This window comes from Sciurus carolinensis, chromosome 17 (genome assembly GCF_902686445.1).
Source record: "Sciurus carolinensis chromosome 17, mSciCar1.2, whole genome shotgun sequence".
Classification (NCBI taxonomy): domain Eukaryota; kingdom Metazoa; phylum Chordata; class Mammalia; order Rodentia; family Sciuridae; genus Sciurus; species Sciurus carolinensis.
The window spans coordinates 52,017,056-52,034,582 of NC_062229.1; the positions used below are offsets into that span (position 1 = coordinate 52,017,056).

General features: G+C 35.6%; 1 protein-coding gene across 1 annotated transcript in view; it reads left to right on the forward strand.

Moving 5' to 3' along the window:
• The window catches only part of Dnah12 (dynein axonemal heavy chain 12), a 273,790-nt gene extending 256,704 nt beyond the window's left edge, over window positions 1-17,086 (forward strand). The window contains exons 69-74 of the mRNA XM_047531915.1: window positions 738-841; window positions 4,188-4,392; window positions 9,492-9,629; window positions 13,511-13,602; window positions 15,553-15,620; window positions 16,593-17,086. Of these exons, the coding sequence (XP_047387871.1) occupies window positions 738-841; window positions 4,188-4,392; window positions 9,492-9,629; window positions 13,511-13,602; window positions 15,553-15,620; window positions 16,593-16,783 (798 nt within the window). The 3' untranslated portion in view covers window positions 16,784-17,086. The remainder of the gene's footprint in view (window positions 1-737; window positions 842-4,187; window positions 4,393-9,491; window positions 9,630-13,510; window positions 13,603-15,552; window positions 15,621-16,592) is intronic.
• The last annotated feature ends 441 nt before the right edge of the window (window positions 17,087-17,527 follow it).

Genomic DNA, 17,527 nt, shown 5'->3' on the forward strand with positions numbered 1-17,527 from the left:
GCAGTCCCAAAGTTCACTTCATCTCTTCAAGTGTCTCTGAGGTGCCATGTAGAAATCAGACATGAAGTGACCTTCTTTCTCCCTATACCGTGGGAACCTGCTACTTTTACAAAGTTTGGAACCAGTTGATAATTAATTAGAAATAAATCAGGCACAGTGGCACTCACCTGTAATTCCAGTCATTCTGGAGGCCGAGTCAGAAGGATTGCAAATCAAGGCCATTCTGTATAACTTAGATCCTGTCTCAAAAATTAAAAAAATAAAAAGGGCTGGCAATGTAGCTCAGTGATAGACTACTTCTAGATTCAATCCCCTATAACACAAGGAAAAAGAGAAAAATAAACACAAAACAGTTAGGAAATGGTAAATAAGTTTTATCAGTGGAAAATAAGATTCAATTTACAAAAAGAAATTCCACAACTTTTCAGAATTATATATTTTCTGTAAAGTGCTATAGTAGTTAAGAACATGGGTCTTGGAATCAGAGACCTATGGATTTAAACAGATTACTTTTGGGCTCTGTGTCATTGGGCCAATAATTTGACTTTTCTGAATTTAAATGTTCTTATCTATAAAACAAAAATAATATCACCTAAGGATTAAATTAGTTAATTTTGGAAAGCAGCATAGTACCTGCCATATAGTAACACTCTTGTATTAGCTATTATTGATATTTTAACTGAATGAAACTAATTTTCCATTCTGAGTATTTGTGATCTTCAAATCCATTCTTGTAGCTTCCATGTGATTTTGATATTGAAACAGCACTAATGAAGTATCCTGTGAGATATGAAGAGAGTATGAATACTGTATTAGTACAAGAAATGGAACGATTTAACAAGTAAGTATCCTTATCTCCAGTAATTCAGAAGGCAAGCCACCAAAGTTGACAAAAAGACACACTGGTACTGAATAAAAATTTTTAAGAAAAGATTATCAAAACCTCCCATTTAAATTTTTCACCTTTTTAAAATTTCATGACAAATTTTAAGATAGAATATCTTTTATAATGTAAAGGTGATGAAAAAGAAATATGTTCTTACTGATTAAAATATTCATTAATTATAACTTCTCATCCATTATTATTCTCCTCAGGAATTAAAGGCGGAATGAGCATTAATGAAGCCTATGTATAGGCATATCTTTTTTGTTTTTCTACCACCTGACACACATACATCTCTATTTTCTTACTAAATGCAACCTAAGTTGATTAGGTAGTAATGATAATAAATGAATTATTTGCTTTGAATTTTTTATTGAATATTCTACTGAATTAAGGAATGGTGAGTTGTTTTGGTTATGCATTTTCTGAAGTGTTTCCAAATTAATTTTAGTTTCTGTACTTGTTGACACTTTAAAATATATTAAAATACTATGTTGCCCTCTTTAATTATTTATTCTACAAACACTATATTTATTTATTTATTTATTTATAATAGCATACTGTGCCCCAGTTGCACATACATCTATACTCACTATAGGTATGTGTATGGTTTTCTTAGCAGTTTGGATTGAAGTGGGAAACAAAATATTTGCAAGGGTACAAATGAATCTATAATTTGTTTTAATGTATTGTTTCAGTCATTGTATATAACATCTTTTCAATTTCTTCCATATTTGCATGTCACCTATAGTATTATTTACCCAATATTTTCCCTTAAATAATTCTCATTTAATTTAACTGGGTTCTCCCAGAGTGAGATTTAGATTTATTGCAACCCTATCAAAATTCCATATCATTTCATGTAGATATAGAAAAAAATCTTAGCTGTACACAATGGTGCATGCCTACAATCCCAGCGGCTCAGGAGGCAAAGGCAGAAGTATCACAAGTTCAAAACCAGCCTCTGCAACCTGACAAGACACTCAGCAACTTAGCAAGACCTTATTGCAAAATAAAAAGGGCTAGGGGTGTAGCTCAGTGGTTAAGTGCCCCTGGATTCAATCCCTGGTTCAAAAAAAAATTTTTTTTTTGTAATCTCATATAGAATCACAGAATACCCCAGATAGCCAAAGCAATCATGAGCAAAAAGAACAAAGCTAGAGGCATCACACTACCTGATTTCAGTTATATCACAAGGCAGTAGTAATGAGAACAGCATGATACTCACATAAAAATAGACACAGTGATCAGTGGAACAGCATAAAGAATCCAGAAAAGAATCACATATATCTATGATAATTGGAACTTTGACAACCTGCCAATAATATATAATGGAATAATGAGACTATCTTCTATAAATGGCATGAAAAAACATACAAATAAATATAAATCTATATGTATACATACATATATACATATATATGCACAAAAGAATGAAATTGGACCTTATATCATATACAAAAATCAACTCAAAGTAGACTAAAGACAAACAAGACCTAAAACTGTAAAACTTACCAGACGAAAACAGAGAGGAAACTCCATAGCATTGGTCTGGACAATGATTTTTTAGATATGGCCCCAAAATTGTGGGTAACAAAAGCAAAATAGACAATTAGAACTTCAAAATAAAGATTCTGCATATCAAAGGAAACCAGAGCTGGTATGGTGGTACACTCCTGTAATCCCAACAGAGAGGTGGAGGCAGGAGGATCATGAGTTCAGGGCCAGCTTCAGCAACTTAGCAAGGCCCTAAGCAACTTAGTGAGACCCCATCTCAAAATAAAATATAAAAAATGGGCTGGGTGTGTTGCTCAGTGGTTCAATTCCCCAGTAACCCCCCCAAAAAAAGATAAAAAATAAGTTCTGGAGAGGATGTGGAAAAAAGGGAACCCTGAAACACTGGTAGTAGGAACATAAATTAGTAAAACCATTATTGAAAACAATATGGAGTTTCCTCAAAAAACTAAAAACAGAATTACTGTATGTACCAGTTATCCTACTTCTGAGTATTTACCCAAAGATTTGAAATCAGCATGTCAAAAAGACATCTGCACTTCCATGTTCATTGCAACATTATTGACAATGACCAAGTTTTGGAATCAATCCTAAGTGCCAATCAAGAAATGAATGGAGGGCTAGAGTTGTGGCTCAGTGGTAGAGCACTTGCCTGGCATGTGCGAGGCCCTGGGTTCAATACTCACACCACATGTAAATAAATAAATAATAAAAGATCCATTGACAACTAAAACAATATTGAAAAAAAAAGGGGTTGGGGAGATAGCTCAGTCAGTAGAGTGCTTTCCTTGTAAGCACAAGGCCCTGGGTTCGATCCCCAGCACCCCCCAAAAAAAAAAAAAAATGGATAAAGAAACTGTGATATATATGTATATATATGTGTATATATGTACACATATGCACACACATGCATACTCTTCAGTCAAAAAAGAAGAAATTTTGTCATTTGCAACAACATGAATATAATTGGAGACTATTATGCTAAGGGAAATTAACTGAACACAGAAAGACAATGTATGTTTTCTCATTTATATGTAGACTCTAAAACAATGGAATTTATAGAAAAAGATCCTGGGAACTGGGGTTGTAGCTCAGTGGTAGAGCCCTTGCCTAGCATATGTGACGCACTGGGTTCAATTGTCAGCACCACATATAAATAAAATAAAAGTTCATTGACAACTAAAAATTTTTAAAGAAAGGAAGGAGACACTGAGTGGTGGTAAGAGAATAAGGAGATGATAATCAAAGAGTACAAAACCTCAGAAGTGAGTTTGATTTTTTTTTTAGATCAGTAGCAGAGCATTGTGAATATAGCTAATAATTGAATACCATATATTTTAATGTCACTGAGTAAATTTCTAATGTTCTCATTCCAGAAAATGCTAAAGATTTGAGGTGATAGATGTTAATTAGCCTAACATATTCTTTCTGCATTCAATTAATAAGTCATAACACCATTTTTTACCCCCACAGACCTATAAAACCCTAATCTGTCAACATACAAAATTTTTTTAATTAGCCAGATCCTAAGCATTAATAGTCAGAAAGCAAAAATTTGTATATGCTAATGGTACTATTTTCTATATTTTAAAATGTGTGTAATGATTAAAATTAAACATGTTCATCCAAATATTATCTAAAGTTACCTCACATACCACTAGTGGGAGGTAGCCACACTTTGGAAAACACTCCCTATGAATGAGGTTCCTGTTATTTCTTCTTCTGAAAAGACTGTATGCTGATATTTACTATCATATATATATTGATGATAAAATTTCTTTCATTGTAGTTTAATTATAACCATACGTAATACTCTATGGGACCTTAAAAAAGCTATTAAGGGTGTGGTGGTAATGGATTCTGCACTGGAGGCACTTTCTGGCAGCTTACTGGTTGGAAAAGTTCCTGAACTATGGGCTCAAAGATCATACCCAAGTCTTAAGCCCCTAGGAAGTTACATCACAGATTTTCTAGCCCGACTGAAGTTTTTACAGGTAAAAGAGATTTCATTTATACATATATATATAAATATATATATGTATGTATATATATATGTGTGTATTTATGTGTATATATATATGTGTATGTGTGTATTTCTTTTAGTTGAGAAGATGTTAGTAGTTGAGTGTGGTCACTTTAAAGTCTCTGAGTTGAGTGGAATGTGATTAGTAGCTTCATGACAATCTAACCAAATGTTTTTAAAAATATTTTTGTAGTTGTAGATGGACAGTATGTCTTTATTTTACTTTTTTTTTTTTATATTTGATGCTAAGGATCAAACCCAGTGCCTCACATATGCTAGGCAAGGGCTCTGCCACTGAGCTACAGCCCCATCCCCTAACCAAAACTTTAGAATACTGAAAAATATACACATTTCAAAGTACTGAGTAGAAAATTAAAATTTTGCTTTAGCCAAACCCAAATAATGTGTGATATTTATATTTCTGAAGATTCTAAGCTTGTGGTTCTCTGAGACCACAGTTTAATATTGTCTTATGATTTTAATACCTGTGTAAATTACAGAAAAAAAACCTGAGACTTGGATTTATCCATAATTGTCTATTGCTTTAAAATCAATGCTTCTTGTTTGTTTGTTTGTTTGTTTTTGCAGTGCTGGGGATCAAACCCAGGGCCTTGTGCTTGTAAGGCAAGCACTTTACCAATTGAGCTATCTCCCCAGCCCTAAAATCAATGCTTCTTATCTCCTATGTCATTAAATTAGGGGAAGGTAAATGCTCTGAATCTCCCCCCTTTACCAAGATGTTAAGGGCACAGGAAAACAGAAGACAGGACACTGCTTTTCCTTCTTAACTCCCCTGCTTGCTCCCAACCTATGGTTGGTATTTATGCAAAAGTATCGGGTGGGATGAATCCCAACAATATTCATTTAGAGATTCACAAGTGTATATGATCTTTTAGTGTTCAGATGCTATGTTAGTCAACTTACTGTAACAAAATATCTGAGTTAAATAACTTAAAAGGAAGAAATATTTATTTTGACTCATGGTTTCAGAGATTTCAGTTCATGTTTGCTTAGCTGTGTCGCTTTGGGTTTGTGGCAAGGCAGAATATCAGTGGGGAGTGTGGGATAGAATAAAGCACTCACTTCAGAGAGATTAGAAAGCAAAAGAAAGAGGGGAAGGGGCAAGAGGCCAAATAGCCCCTTTAGGGTCATGCTCCCAGTGACAGAACTTCCTCTACCACTTCCCAAAAGTGCCATCAGATGGGAATCAAACCTTCAACGTGGAGTTTGGGGGGGCATTTCATATCTAAACCATAACAGTTCCCTTTTTATTATACAAAAATATCATTTGTTTAACTGTTAAAGCTTATCAAAAAATAAACAGTGCTTGTTAGGATATGGAGAAAACAGGTTTTCTCATATTTCCTTTAAAAATTTTTCCAATCTGATAGGTCTAGCATAACTTGTTTCAATTTGACTTCCTTGGATTATTAATGTGCCTGTGTTTCTTTTGGTATATGTGCTTGCTACTTGTATTTTTTCTGTGAATTGCCTATTCATACCCCAGGCCCATTTTTCTTATGGACTGTTTTTTAACTTATAGGAGCTTTTTGTGGATATTACATGTTTAACCAAAGAAACAGTATAGACTATAATGCTGAATGGGTTTCCTCCCTTGTCATTTTACCTTTACAGAAAACTGTCAGTTTTCTTGTTATTTTTCTTTTTTCTTTCTTTTTTTTTTTTTTTTTTGTTATATTTCTTTATCCTGAACTCTTTTTCATCTCTGAATGTTTCTTAGAGTTGACAAATTAAGTAATGAGTCATCTGAATTTTCTATCCTCTTTTCATTTTTCTTTCACCATTCATCCTGTTGATCTTCTGTCTTAGTTCAGGCTGTTGTAAAAAGTAAAGTAGATTGAATGATCTAAACAACAGACGTTTATTTCTCACACTTCTAGAGGGGCTAGAAAGACCATATCAGGGTGCCCTCCTGGTTCATAGATGTGTTGAGGGGATTGGGTGCCTGTTCTTCTAAATAAAGATACTAAACCCATCAAGAGGGTTCCACCCAGGTGGAGAGAGGTAACACCATGCAGGGGACTGAATTGGAGCAGGTTGTTTTCCATGCTTCTGTGATTATGTCAGGGTTATATCCTGGTGTTATATATAACTAAAAAAAAATTTTTTAAAAACTGTATGAAAAAAAAGGGTTCTACCCTTATGGCCTAATAACCTCCCAAAGGTGCCATCTCCAAAGTCCATGAAATTGGAGGTTAGTTTCAACACATATACTTTGGAGGAAAACAAGCATTCAGTTCATATTCCCTTTTTCTTTCCTGTGCCCATTTTTTTTTAATACTTTTCACACATTGGCTACAATCCAAGGAAAATTTCTGGATCTGACATTCGTGACTTTGTGCAAGTTACTCATCTTTCTACCCTAGTTTTCTCATCTACAAAATGAAAGGAATAATGCCTAACTCACTGAATTATTTTATGGACTACACCAGGTGATACATGTAAAGTGCTTAGCATAGTGCCTGGCATGTACTAAGCACTCATTAAATGGTAACTAATTCAGAGATTGTATAGGTAGTTGACCAAAGGCACCAATGAAATTCTTCCCTAAAGGAAGCTCTGGGAAAGCAAGAGTTTCTATATCCTTGTTTTCTCAGTTTGTTTGTTTGCTCGCTTGCTTTTGTTTTACAGTTAGGAGAATTGAATCCAGGGATGCTTTCCACTCAGCTTCATCCCAGCCCTTTATATTATATTTTGAGATAGGGTCTTACTAAGTTGCAGAGACTGACCTTGAACTTGTGATCATCCTGTCTCAACTTCCCAAAAAGCTGAAATTCCAAGTGGGCATGACTGTGTCTGGTGTGTGGGGCTGGTTCTGCCTGTCTTTTGCCTTTGTTAAACTCCTTGTCTGTCTTTATTTACTTCTTGATCTGCTAACTTATGCTGTGGCAATATTTTCACCAGCAGTTTGTTCCATTCCTCCTAGCACACAAAGCTGACTTCTTCCTTACCCAGCAACAAAGTTCATTATAGTGATTCATCTGTTCATTCAGCAAATGAATTGAGATCCCAATCTGTTCAAGACACCTTGTTGTTTGCTTTGGGATAAAAAGAGGATTGCAGCATGAGTCCTGCCTTCAAGCTGCCAATAGCCCACAGAAAAATAAGCTATGTATCAAAAAAAAAATACAGGCAAAAATTAACATAGTTTAGAAAGGGATGAGTTCTAAAAGACCAACACGTAAAATGCTCTAGGAGTTCAAAGGAGGAGAGAGCTCTTTTGATTCAAGAAAGCAGAATTTAGCTGGGGTCGGTGGCACATTCCTGTAATCTTAGTAGCTCAGGAGGCTGAGGCAGGAGGATTGTGAGTTCAAAGTCAGCCTCAGCAATTAGCAAGACCCTAAGCAATTCAGTAAGACCCTATCTCTCAATAAAATACAAAATAGGGCTGGGGATGTGACTCAATGGTTAAGTGCCCCTGGGTTTATTCCCTGGTTACCCCTGGGGGAAGGAGGGAGGGAGGGAGGGAAAGAGAGAGAAAAAGAGAAGAGGAGAAGAGAGTAGAGGAGAGGAGAGGAGAGAGAGAGAGAGAGAGAGAGAGAGAGAGGAGAGAGAGAGAGAGAGAGAGAGAGAGAGAGAGAGAGAGAGAGAGAGAAAAGAAGAAGGAGGAGGAGGAGGAGGAGGAAACGAAGGAAGGGTTGGTTTGTTTCATGGATAAGGTAGCATTTGAGCGGGGTCTGAAGGATGAAAGGTTATGAATATTGCAAAGAAAATAAACAGACTTAAAGACAGCTATGTAGCTGTGGGGTGAAAGGATCTGTATCATTTAAGATAGATTCCATAGGAAGTAACAAAATTCTGTCATAAGCAGAAAGAAAGTTTGTTTGTTCATGTAACTAAAAAGTCCAAGAGTTAAAGTAACTTCAGGTAGGATTTGACCTGCGTTGCAAACATGGTTACTTGTTCTTGACTTCTTACACTTCATCTCCTTGCTCCATTACCTTTGGTTAACTCCATTCTCAGGTAGTTTCTCATCTGTAACAAGATAACAACAGTAGCTCTGTTCTTGCATCTTTGAAATGTCAAAGAGTTGAGAGTGAGTTGTCCTTATAAGTCATAGCAAGAGTTTCTACATCTCTGGCTTTGGTTGGGTTGCATGTCCATCATCACTGGTTCAGTCACTGTAACATGAAGTATGATTGGCCAGGTATGAATCAATGCCCATCCCAGGAGGCTAGGTGGATTTCCACCACCAGAAGGCCTTGGAATGAGAGTACAGGAAGGTTCAGACTGAGAGTACAAGAAGGGTTTGTCCTCTGGGGAGAAAGAAAGGTGGTATTACTTTAACACAGACAGGAAAACAAAACAAAACAAAAAAGAACACAACAAAAAACAGATGTTCACCCAGCACAGAAGAGATCACCTAATAATCCAGTTTAATTAGGATGTTTGAAGGTAGGTAAAAAAAGAGAGCTGAAAGTGCACTTGGGGTGAGATTGTGATGTGTCTAGAATAGGAGACTAAGAGACTTAGGCTTTTAAGTTGGTGGGTCACTAAAGAACTGGGTAGGTTACTGAAGAGTTATGCAAAATGATAAATCGGATCCAAACTATGTATGGTCAGGTATATTCTGGCAGCATTGTTCTAAAAGTATTGAGCAGAGGGAAAAAGAAGAGAGTAAATTGATATAGAAAGAAGATCATGAATATCTGAACAGGGGGGGGTCATGGTTATGGAGACAGAGGGATTAAGAGAATTAAGGAACTGGAAGCAACATAGAAAGGCTATGGACAATGTAAGATTTAGAAAGATGGTGGCTTTTGAGTAGGACAAGTAATATAGTAGGTCTTCAAAGAATTTACATTTGATTTTTTGCAGAAGATTTGAAATTTTCAAACCATGTTTTATTCAGATTTGTGTTCAAATTATTTTCAATTTCCAAGAGTAACTAGAAAGGAAAAGAGGGAAGGTGGTGTGTTTGATGTCAGGGAAGAGTCTTAAGGTGGAAAGTATAGGTAGCATATACAAAAACTGGAATCAGGAATTATATGTTAACTGACATTTGTATAAGTTAAAAAAGTGGACATAACATTTTTTTTCTCTTTATAGGACTGGTATGCTTCAGGAAAACCTCATGTGTTTTGGCTCTCAGGTTTCTTTTTCACCCAAGCCTTTTTAACCGGAGCTATGCAGAATTATGCCAGAAAATACACCATCCCTATTGATTTACTAGGATATGAATTTGAGGTACAGTAACTCCTTCCACTCAGCAGCATATCATTATATCAAAGTCAAGTGTTTAAATAAGAAGGATTTATAGAATTTATATACTTTAACCCATTATAAGCAATTCTACTTTCTTTCATTCTTTGTGTTCTATAAAGTATTTGATATTTGTCTTGTTACCCTATGATAGAACTTTCAAATATCTCAGTATTTGAATCAAATAATCCAATGTTCTTCAGTTGTGGCAAAAATCAATGAGATATAATCCCGGTCTAGTGTGCTCTGCTCAGGAGGCCTAGGTGACTCTGCGCAGCCTGTGTCCCCTGCAAGCTTGGGTGCCAGGCGGTCCCTTGAGAGGATGCCAGGTCACCACAGAAGTGAAAAATGGATGTTGTTAGGACAGATAATAGAGATGCAACCAACAAAGAAGTTAGGAGTGACCCAGGAGCCCTCCTTACTTCCTGTGAACTCACCACCAAGAAGGTGTAAAACACTGTACTGTTTGCCTTTTGAGTGGTCAAATTCTAGTTTTGGAATGGCTATGAGGAATTGAGTGCCATAAAGATTTGATGGACCAAATCATGGAATTCATCTGGAGGCCAGAGAATCATGTGAACTTCATGCATGTTGAGTATAGATTCCTCATGCTGTCAATCTCTCCTGGCCTCTACTATACATTTGTGGGATATTTTAGATCTTAATGACCTTTGAGGATGTGACTATGAATTTCATCCAGGAGGAGTGGGCTTTGCTGGATCCTTCCCAGAAGAACCTTTATAGAGGTGTAACTCAGGAAGTCTTCAGAAACCTGGCTTCGAGAGGAAACAAATGGGAAGACAAGAACATTGAAGATCAGATTGAAAATTCTGGGAGCAATCTAAGGCAGATCATATCTCACCCTGGACACAAACCCTTGAAGCATGAGAATGTGAAGAGAAGCCATGTGAATTTAAACAATACGGGAAATCTCTGGTTTCTCTCAAACATGTTTAAACACAAATATTAATACAAACTAGAAATGGACCTTATAAAAGTACAGTGAGTGGGAAAGTCTTCAGTTGTTTCATTGAAAGACATGAAGAAACTCATCCTTGGTGGAAATCCTATGAATATAAACAATGTGGTGAAGCCTTTTCTTCTCTCACAGGTGTTCAAAGACACATGATAATACACAGTGAAGATAAACCTCTTAGTGTAAGACACATGGGAAAGCCTTGCGTTTTCCCTCTTTATTTAGAAGACATGAAAAAACTCATTCAGGAGAGAAACCCTAGGAATGTAAACAATGTGGTCAAACCTTTATTTCACTCACAAGTCTTTGAAGTCACATGATCATGCACACCAGGAAATGTAAGATATGTGGGAAAGATTTTGCTTATCCCACTTTATTTAGAATATCTCAAAGAATGGAGTGTAAGCATGAATGTAAGCAATGTGGTCAAGCCTTTAGTCATTCCATTTCAATTCAAAGACATGGACAAACTCATACTGGAGAGAAACCCTATGAAGGTAAGCAATGTGAGAAAGCCTCCTTTTCTCTCATAAGTGTGCAAAGCACATGTTAGCTCACACTGCAAATGGAACTTTTCAGAGTAAGGTATGTGGGAAAGCCTTTCAATTCCCCTGCTTATTTAGAAGACATGAACAAATTCATGGGAGGAGAAGCCCCATGAATGCAAACAGTGGGGAAGGCTTCAAATGTTCCAAATCTCTTAAACACCATGAAGTAACTCATACTGGAGAGAAGCCCTATAAAGGAGCAATGTGGAAAAGACTTCACTCATTCCATTTCATTTAGAGGACATCAAAGAACTCATCCAGAACGGAAGCCCTATGAATGTGAACAGTATGGAAAAACCTTCACTATTTCCTTTTCCCTTCAGGTCCATAAACCAACTCATACTGGGAAGAAGCCCTATGAATGCAAGCAGTATAGCAAAGCCTTCATTCAGTCCTCTTACCTTCACTCACATGAACAAACTCATACTGGAGAGACTCCCTATGAATGTAAACAATGTGGAAAAGTCTTTGCTAGATCTAGTCAACTTCACTCACATGAAAGAACTCATACTGGAGAGAAATACTAAAGAAAACAATGGGCAAAGTCTTCTGTTATTACCATTTCACTTATAATCATGTAAGAAGTTTACTGGAGAAATTCCTTTGAATCTAAAATGCGGTAAATCAATATTCCTTGTCACTTTGAAAGATGTGAAAGGTCTCACACTGCAGTATAATTTTTTTTTTTTTTTTTTTGGTACTGAGGATTTAGTTCGGGGGCATTCTACCACTGACCCACATCCCCAGTACTTGTTATTTTTTATTTTGAGACAGGAACTTGCTGAGTTGCTTAAGGCCTTGCTAAGTTGCTGAGACTGACCTCAAACTTGTGAACCTTTAGCCTCAGCCTCCTGAGTCACTGGGATTATTAGGTGTGCACTACCATATCGGACTGAATAACTCTTTAAATGTAAAAAATATGGAAAATCATTCTGTTTTCCCAGTTGCCTTCAAAGTCATTTCACTCACACTGGGAAACAAACCCCATGAATGTGTGATGTTTCATTTTCCTTCTCATATATGAAAGTACTCATGAAGAGAAGCCTTGTGAATGTGAGAAATGTGGGAAGAACTGGGAAGATTAATGTTGAAAGATTCATGCCAAAAAACAAAAACCCCTATCCAAGTAAGAATTATAAAGTGTCCAGATGTTCTAGTTTTGTTCAGTTGTATGAAAGGACTTGTACTGTAGAAAAACCCTGTGGATAAGCAAGGTGAGGCAGTACTCAACTTCCAGAGTTTCCTTCAAAGACATAAAAGGATTCACATCAGGGAAATTACTTCTGTCCTTTAAGAAATGTGATAATACTTTCAACTTTCCAGTTCTCTTTGAACAGCATGGAAGAACTCACATGGAGAAAAGCCTTGTATGTAGGAATGTGGTGAGGCCTTCTGTTGTTTCAGATCCACTCAGACTTGAGTGGGTTTTTTTGGTGAGGATTGGCGGGGGCATGCCAGGGATTGAACACAGAGGTGCTTAACCACTGAGCCACATCCCAGCTCTATTTAATTTTTTTTTTTTTTTTTTAATTTTGAGGCTTGGTGTCACTGAATTGCTTAGGGCCTCACTAAGTTGCTGAGGCTAGCTTTGAACTTGTGATTCTCCTGCCTCAGCCTCCTGAGCCATTGAATTACAGTTGAGTGCTGCCTTCAGGAAGTGACCTCTTTCTTGAAAAAAGCAATGTAGGTGTGTGAAAAGAATGTGTACCTTCATTTCTCCTTTGTCTATTCAAAGGTAATGGAAATGTACCCTGGGCTGGACATGAGCATTATATCAGTGTGAGGATGTGAAAGCAAGATGCTTTTCTGAGTTAAATCTCTCTTTACATATTGTTAGATTTAATTTTCCTGTATTTTAAGTTTTTTTGCATCTGGAGTCAATTCTCATATTGTGACATAATCTTGTACATATTGTGCATGTATGTGTGTGTAAAATCTAGTATGTAGTATAATTTTGTACACAGAAGTATATATTATGTAGAACAGTTTATAAGATTTGTAGTTAAAATTTATTAACTTTTTTTGCCACATTTTAATTCTTTTTTTGAGTTTCCATCTCTCTACTTCCCTTAAGTACATTTTCTTTCATGTTGTCCATTTTTTTCCACTAAAGACCTTAGCAAATAAATCATCTTTTAAACCTCTAAAAAAATTAATAAGATACAGTAAAACCTGATAAAAATGCTTCAAAAAATATGTACAGTTTTATACAATTTTGTATACTATGGCTTGCACACTATAGTTTAACAAGTTTCCCTGAATGTGTTTTGAATATGTATCCAGGGTTTTCTTTATAAGACTAAATTGTGTGGAAAATACTAGTGTGAACACTTTCCCTTCAGGTTATTCCTTCTGATACATCTGACACATCACCAGAAGACGGCGTTTATATCCACGGCTTGTATCTCGATGGAGCACGGTGGAACAGAAAAAGGTCAGTAGTTTCAACTGCAAAACCTTCAAATGTAGCTGAATCATTGGTAAGACAAATGATCTGCTGCTCCCGCTCAACTGCTTTTTTTTTAATCAAAGTCCTCTTTCTAAGGATTGAGTCAAGTAATATAATATCAGAATTCTTACCTAAATCATTACTCAGGTTGGCACAACTAATGAGTGATTATTTTTAGGGCCTAAATAATTTTTATTAGTATTTCACTGGTTTCATTGGTAAAAAGAAAAAAAAAAGTTAGCTGAAATTGTTTTCTTGCTGATTCTGCTGTATAACAGTTACTTTCCATTTTGTAATGTGATGGACTAACTCAATTTTAAACTGACAGTTATAATAAAGTTCCCATTTAGTGAATGGAAAACTTTTTCATGAATTTTGATGAGATGGTAAATATATGTTTAGACTAAACATTGAATTTTTAACTTTACTCTTAGAAAACTAAAAGAAAACTATTAGGAAACTATTCCCAGTTTAAGATAAATAGGGATAAGAGTGAAGGGGAGAAAATGTTTCTTTGGAGCCCTGGTCTCCAACAATATATTTATAGGCATAATCCTCTATTTCTGGAGGGTAGGGTAAGACTTTGTTCCCAAGGGGATGTTGCTGAGGTGAAAGACCAAGGTAGGAAAAATCCACTAGTGGGAAATAATAAGGTGCTTTTACAGTGATAATTCTGAAACAGGATCATGAGAAGACAACTTCAAATAGTTCATTTGATTATTTCTCGTCTTTTATCACTTTACTGCTATTTTTCTTCATTTACTTTGCCTTTTCTGTGCATTCTTATTTTTCCTCCTTCCTTCCTTTCCAACAAACAGGGTAGCCTAATTTTAAAAAGCAGATTTTTAAAAATAGACAGATCTGTTTAAATCTTGATGCTGGCACTTAATAGTGGTGTAACTGAGAAAAATACTCATCTCTGAGCCACCAGTCTTTATCTGTGAAATAGGAATATAAATGGGAATAGGACCATCATGAGGTATCTGCCTCATGGAAGGTACTTAAAAATTGGCAGGCATTGGTACAACCTCCATAAAAAGCAGTATGGAGATTCCTTATAAAACTTGGAATGGAACCATGTGTGACCAGTTATCCCACTCCTTAGTCTATACCCCAAAGACTTAAAAACAGCATACTACAGTGATGTAGCCACATTCATGTTTATAGCAGCTCAGCTCACAATATCCAAGCTATGGAAAAAACCTAGGCGTATCCTTCAATAGATGAATGGATAAAGAAAATGTGGTATATATATATACATAATGAAATATTACTCAGTCATAAAGAAAAATAAAATTATGGCATATATATATACATAATGAAATATTACTCAGTCATAAAGAAAAATAAAATTATGGCATTTGCCACTAAATGGATGGAACTAGAGAATATCATGCTAAGTGAAATAAGCGAATCCCAAAAACCAAAGGCTGATTTTTCTCTCTGATTTGTGGATGCTAACCCAAAACAAGGGAGGTTGGAGAGGGGAATAATAAAAATAGATTGGACTAGACAAAGGTAAGGGAGTGGGGAGGGGAATAGGAAAAACTGTAGAATTAATTGGTCATAACTTTCTTAGCCTTGTATTTGTATACATGACCAGGGTAATGTCACATCATGTGTGACCACAACCACAAGAGTGGGAACCTAATAGAATAAGTTATACTTTATGTATATTCTGCCAAAATACCTTCTACAGTCATGTATAAGGTATACCCCAAGGTATCCGGAAAGCAGAGAAAAAGAGAACATGCACTGGGAGAGAAAGGGGCCAGGGACAAAATATATCACACAGATGCCTTCCCCCAGTGACTTTCTGGACCCCATCTCCTGGTAGAGCTGAAGACTGGCAACCAAGCCATTAGTACATGAACTTTGGGTGACTAATTGGATCTAAAGAAATAACTAATAAGTTCTGAAAATTTCTCTTTACAGTGGTTTGCTTGCAGAACAATATCCTAAACTTCTGTTTGATCTGATGCCAATCATATGGATAAAACCAAGTAAATGCATTTTTAACAAAATTTCCTCAATTTTTAGAGACAATAATGATAGATATTATTAACTACTCCCCCAAGTTAGTTTCTGCTTAAGTCTTTTAGAATGTAACTGAATTATAATATAAAATGATAAAATTTCTGCAATGGAGAATATGTTGTCTCTCTGCCCTTTTTCTGTTTTTTCTTTGTATTTTTTCAATGCTAGGGATGAAACCTAGGGCCTCATGCATACGAGGCAAATGCTCTGTCACTGATCTACACCCCAGCCCTAATTTTCTTGGATTTTTTGTGTGTGTGTGTGTGTGTGTGTGTGTGTGTGTGTGTGGCTAGGGATTGAACCCAGGGCCTGGTACTTGCAAGGCAAGCACTCTACCAACTGAGCTATATCCCCAGCCCAATTTTCTTGTTCTTAAATAACAATAAGTAAAAACATTACAAATCACCCAACCTATCAAATATTTTCATTATTAATGTGAGAAATGTAGCTGTAGTTTATAAGGACTCCTCCCATCTCATAACTGGCTTTTCAGGAATTATACATACATTCTTTTTGTGAACTGTCAAAAATTGGTGTGTTTTTCTTATTAATAACCTGCTAAAAACTAGTAGAAACTTCAGCTTCTTCTAAATTATGTGTTTCTTATACTAGAGCTCTCAGCAGTGTATTTCTCCTTTTGAATCTCCTCTATTACCTGTGTACTGTATTTTATTCCTTCTTCCCTATCTTCTTTTGTTACTCCTTCCCTCCCAAATCCTCTTTATTTTTTTCTCATGCCTGTTAAGTGATAAGGACTTTAAAATCAATTCCTGACTTCTAGACTTAGATCATACACCATATGAAATCATCTGCCTTGTCTTGTAACAATAATAATGTACCAACTGTTAAAAAGTTCACATTTTATTATAAGATAAACAGTTGTTCTTTCAGTACCCATTCCCTTTATTAAATGAATCTCTTTCTTTCTTTCTTTCAAGATCAAAAGACTCAGATTACAAAGTCAAATGCCTATGTCTGCCCTCTCTACAAGACAAGTGAACGTAAAGGAACTCTTTCCACTACAGGACATTCCACTAACTTTGTCATTGCAATGTTGTTAAAAACAGACCAACCCACTCAACACTGGATCAAGCGTGGTGTTGCTCTGCTTTGTCAGCTGGATGACTAAATTGGACAATTTTAGAGAACATCTGAAAGAAAATAAAATTGTTTTCACTTATTTTAAAAATATATATAAAATAAAGTATCTTGGTATCATTCTTGTAAACCATCTTATGAATGGCCTTTGCATTGTTATCCTTTTCATGATTCAACTCTTGATTTCTAAAGGCCTTCTAACCTGACTCCTCTGAGAGCACAGTCAGACATCTACCTGTGGAAAGAAATTTTGAAGTGTTACTTTGAAGCATTTGGAAAATCTTTAGAGCTCTTTTATTTAGTTTAAGTTTGATATATATGTGAAAAATAGACTGGGGAGATTAAATGAATAAAATTTGACTAATATTAGAAGATATTTCTTTCACTAGTATTATTTCTTCAGCTTCAGTATTTTTTACTTACCTCATTGAATTTATATATGAACATTTTAAATATATATGGATATTTTAGATAAGGAAAATATTAAAGCAATTAGGGAACCAAACCCCTTACTTCATACTTTTAAAATATTAGTTTCATTTCTCAATGAAACACAAAGGCAGTAAGACATCTGCTGGGAAATTCCAGCTTCTACACCTGCTGTGGTGTTTGCTTCATATTAAATTGGAAATGTCAAGTGATCCCATTTTATTTTCAATAGTTAAATATTCTTATTACTTAGTATATACCTATATTAGTGTACATTGATTTAAAAATATTTTAACAACACAAAATTTTAATCAAAATTATATTATATTCTGTAGGATTAATTCCT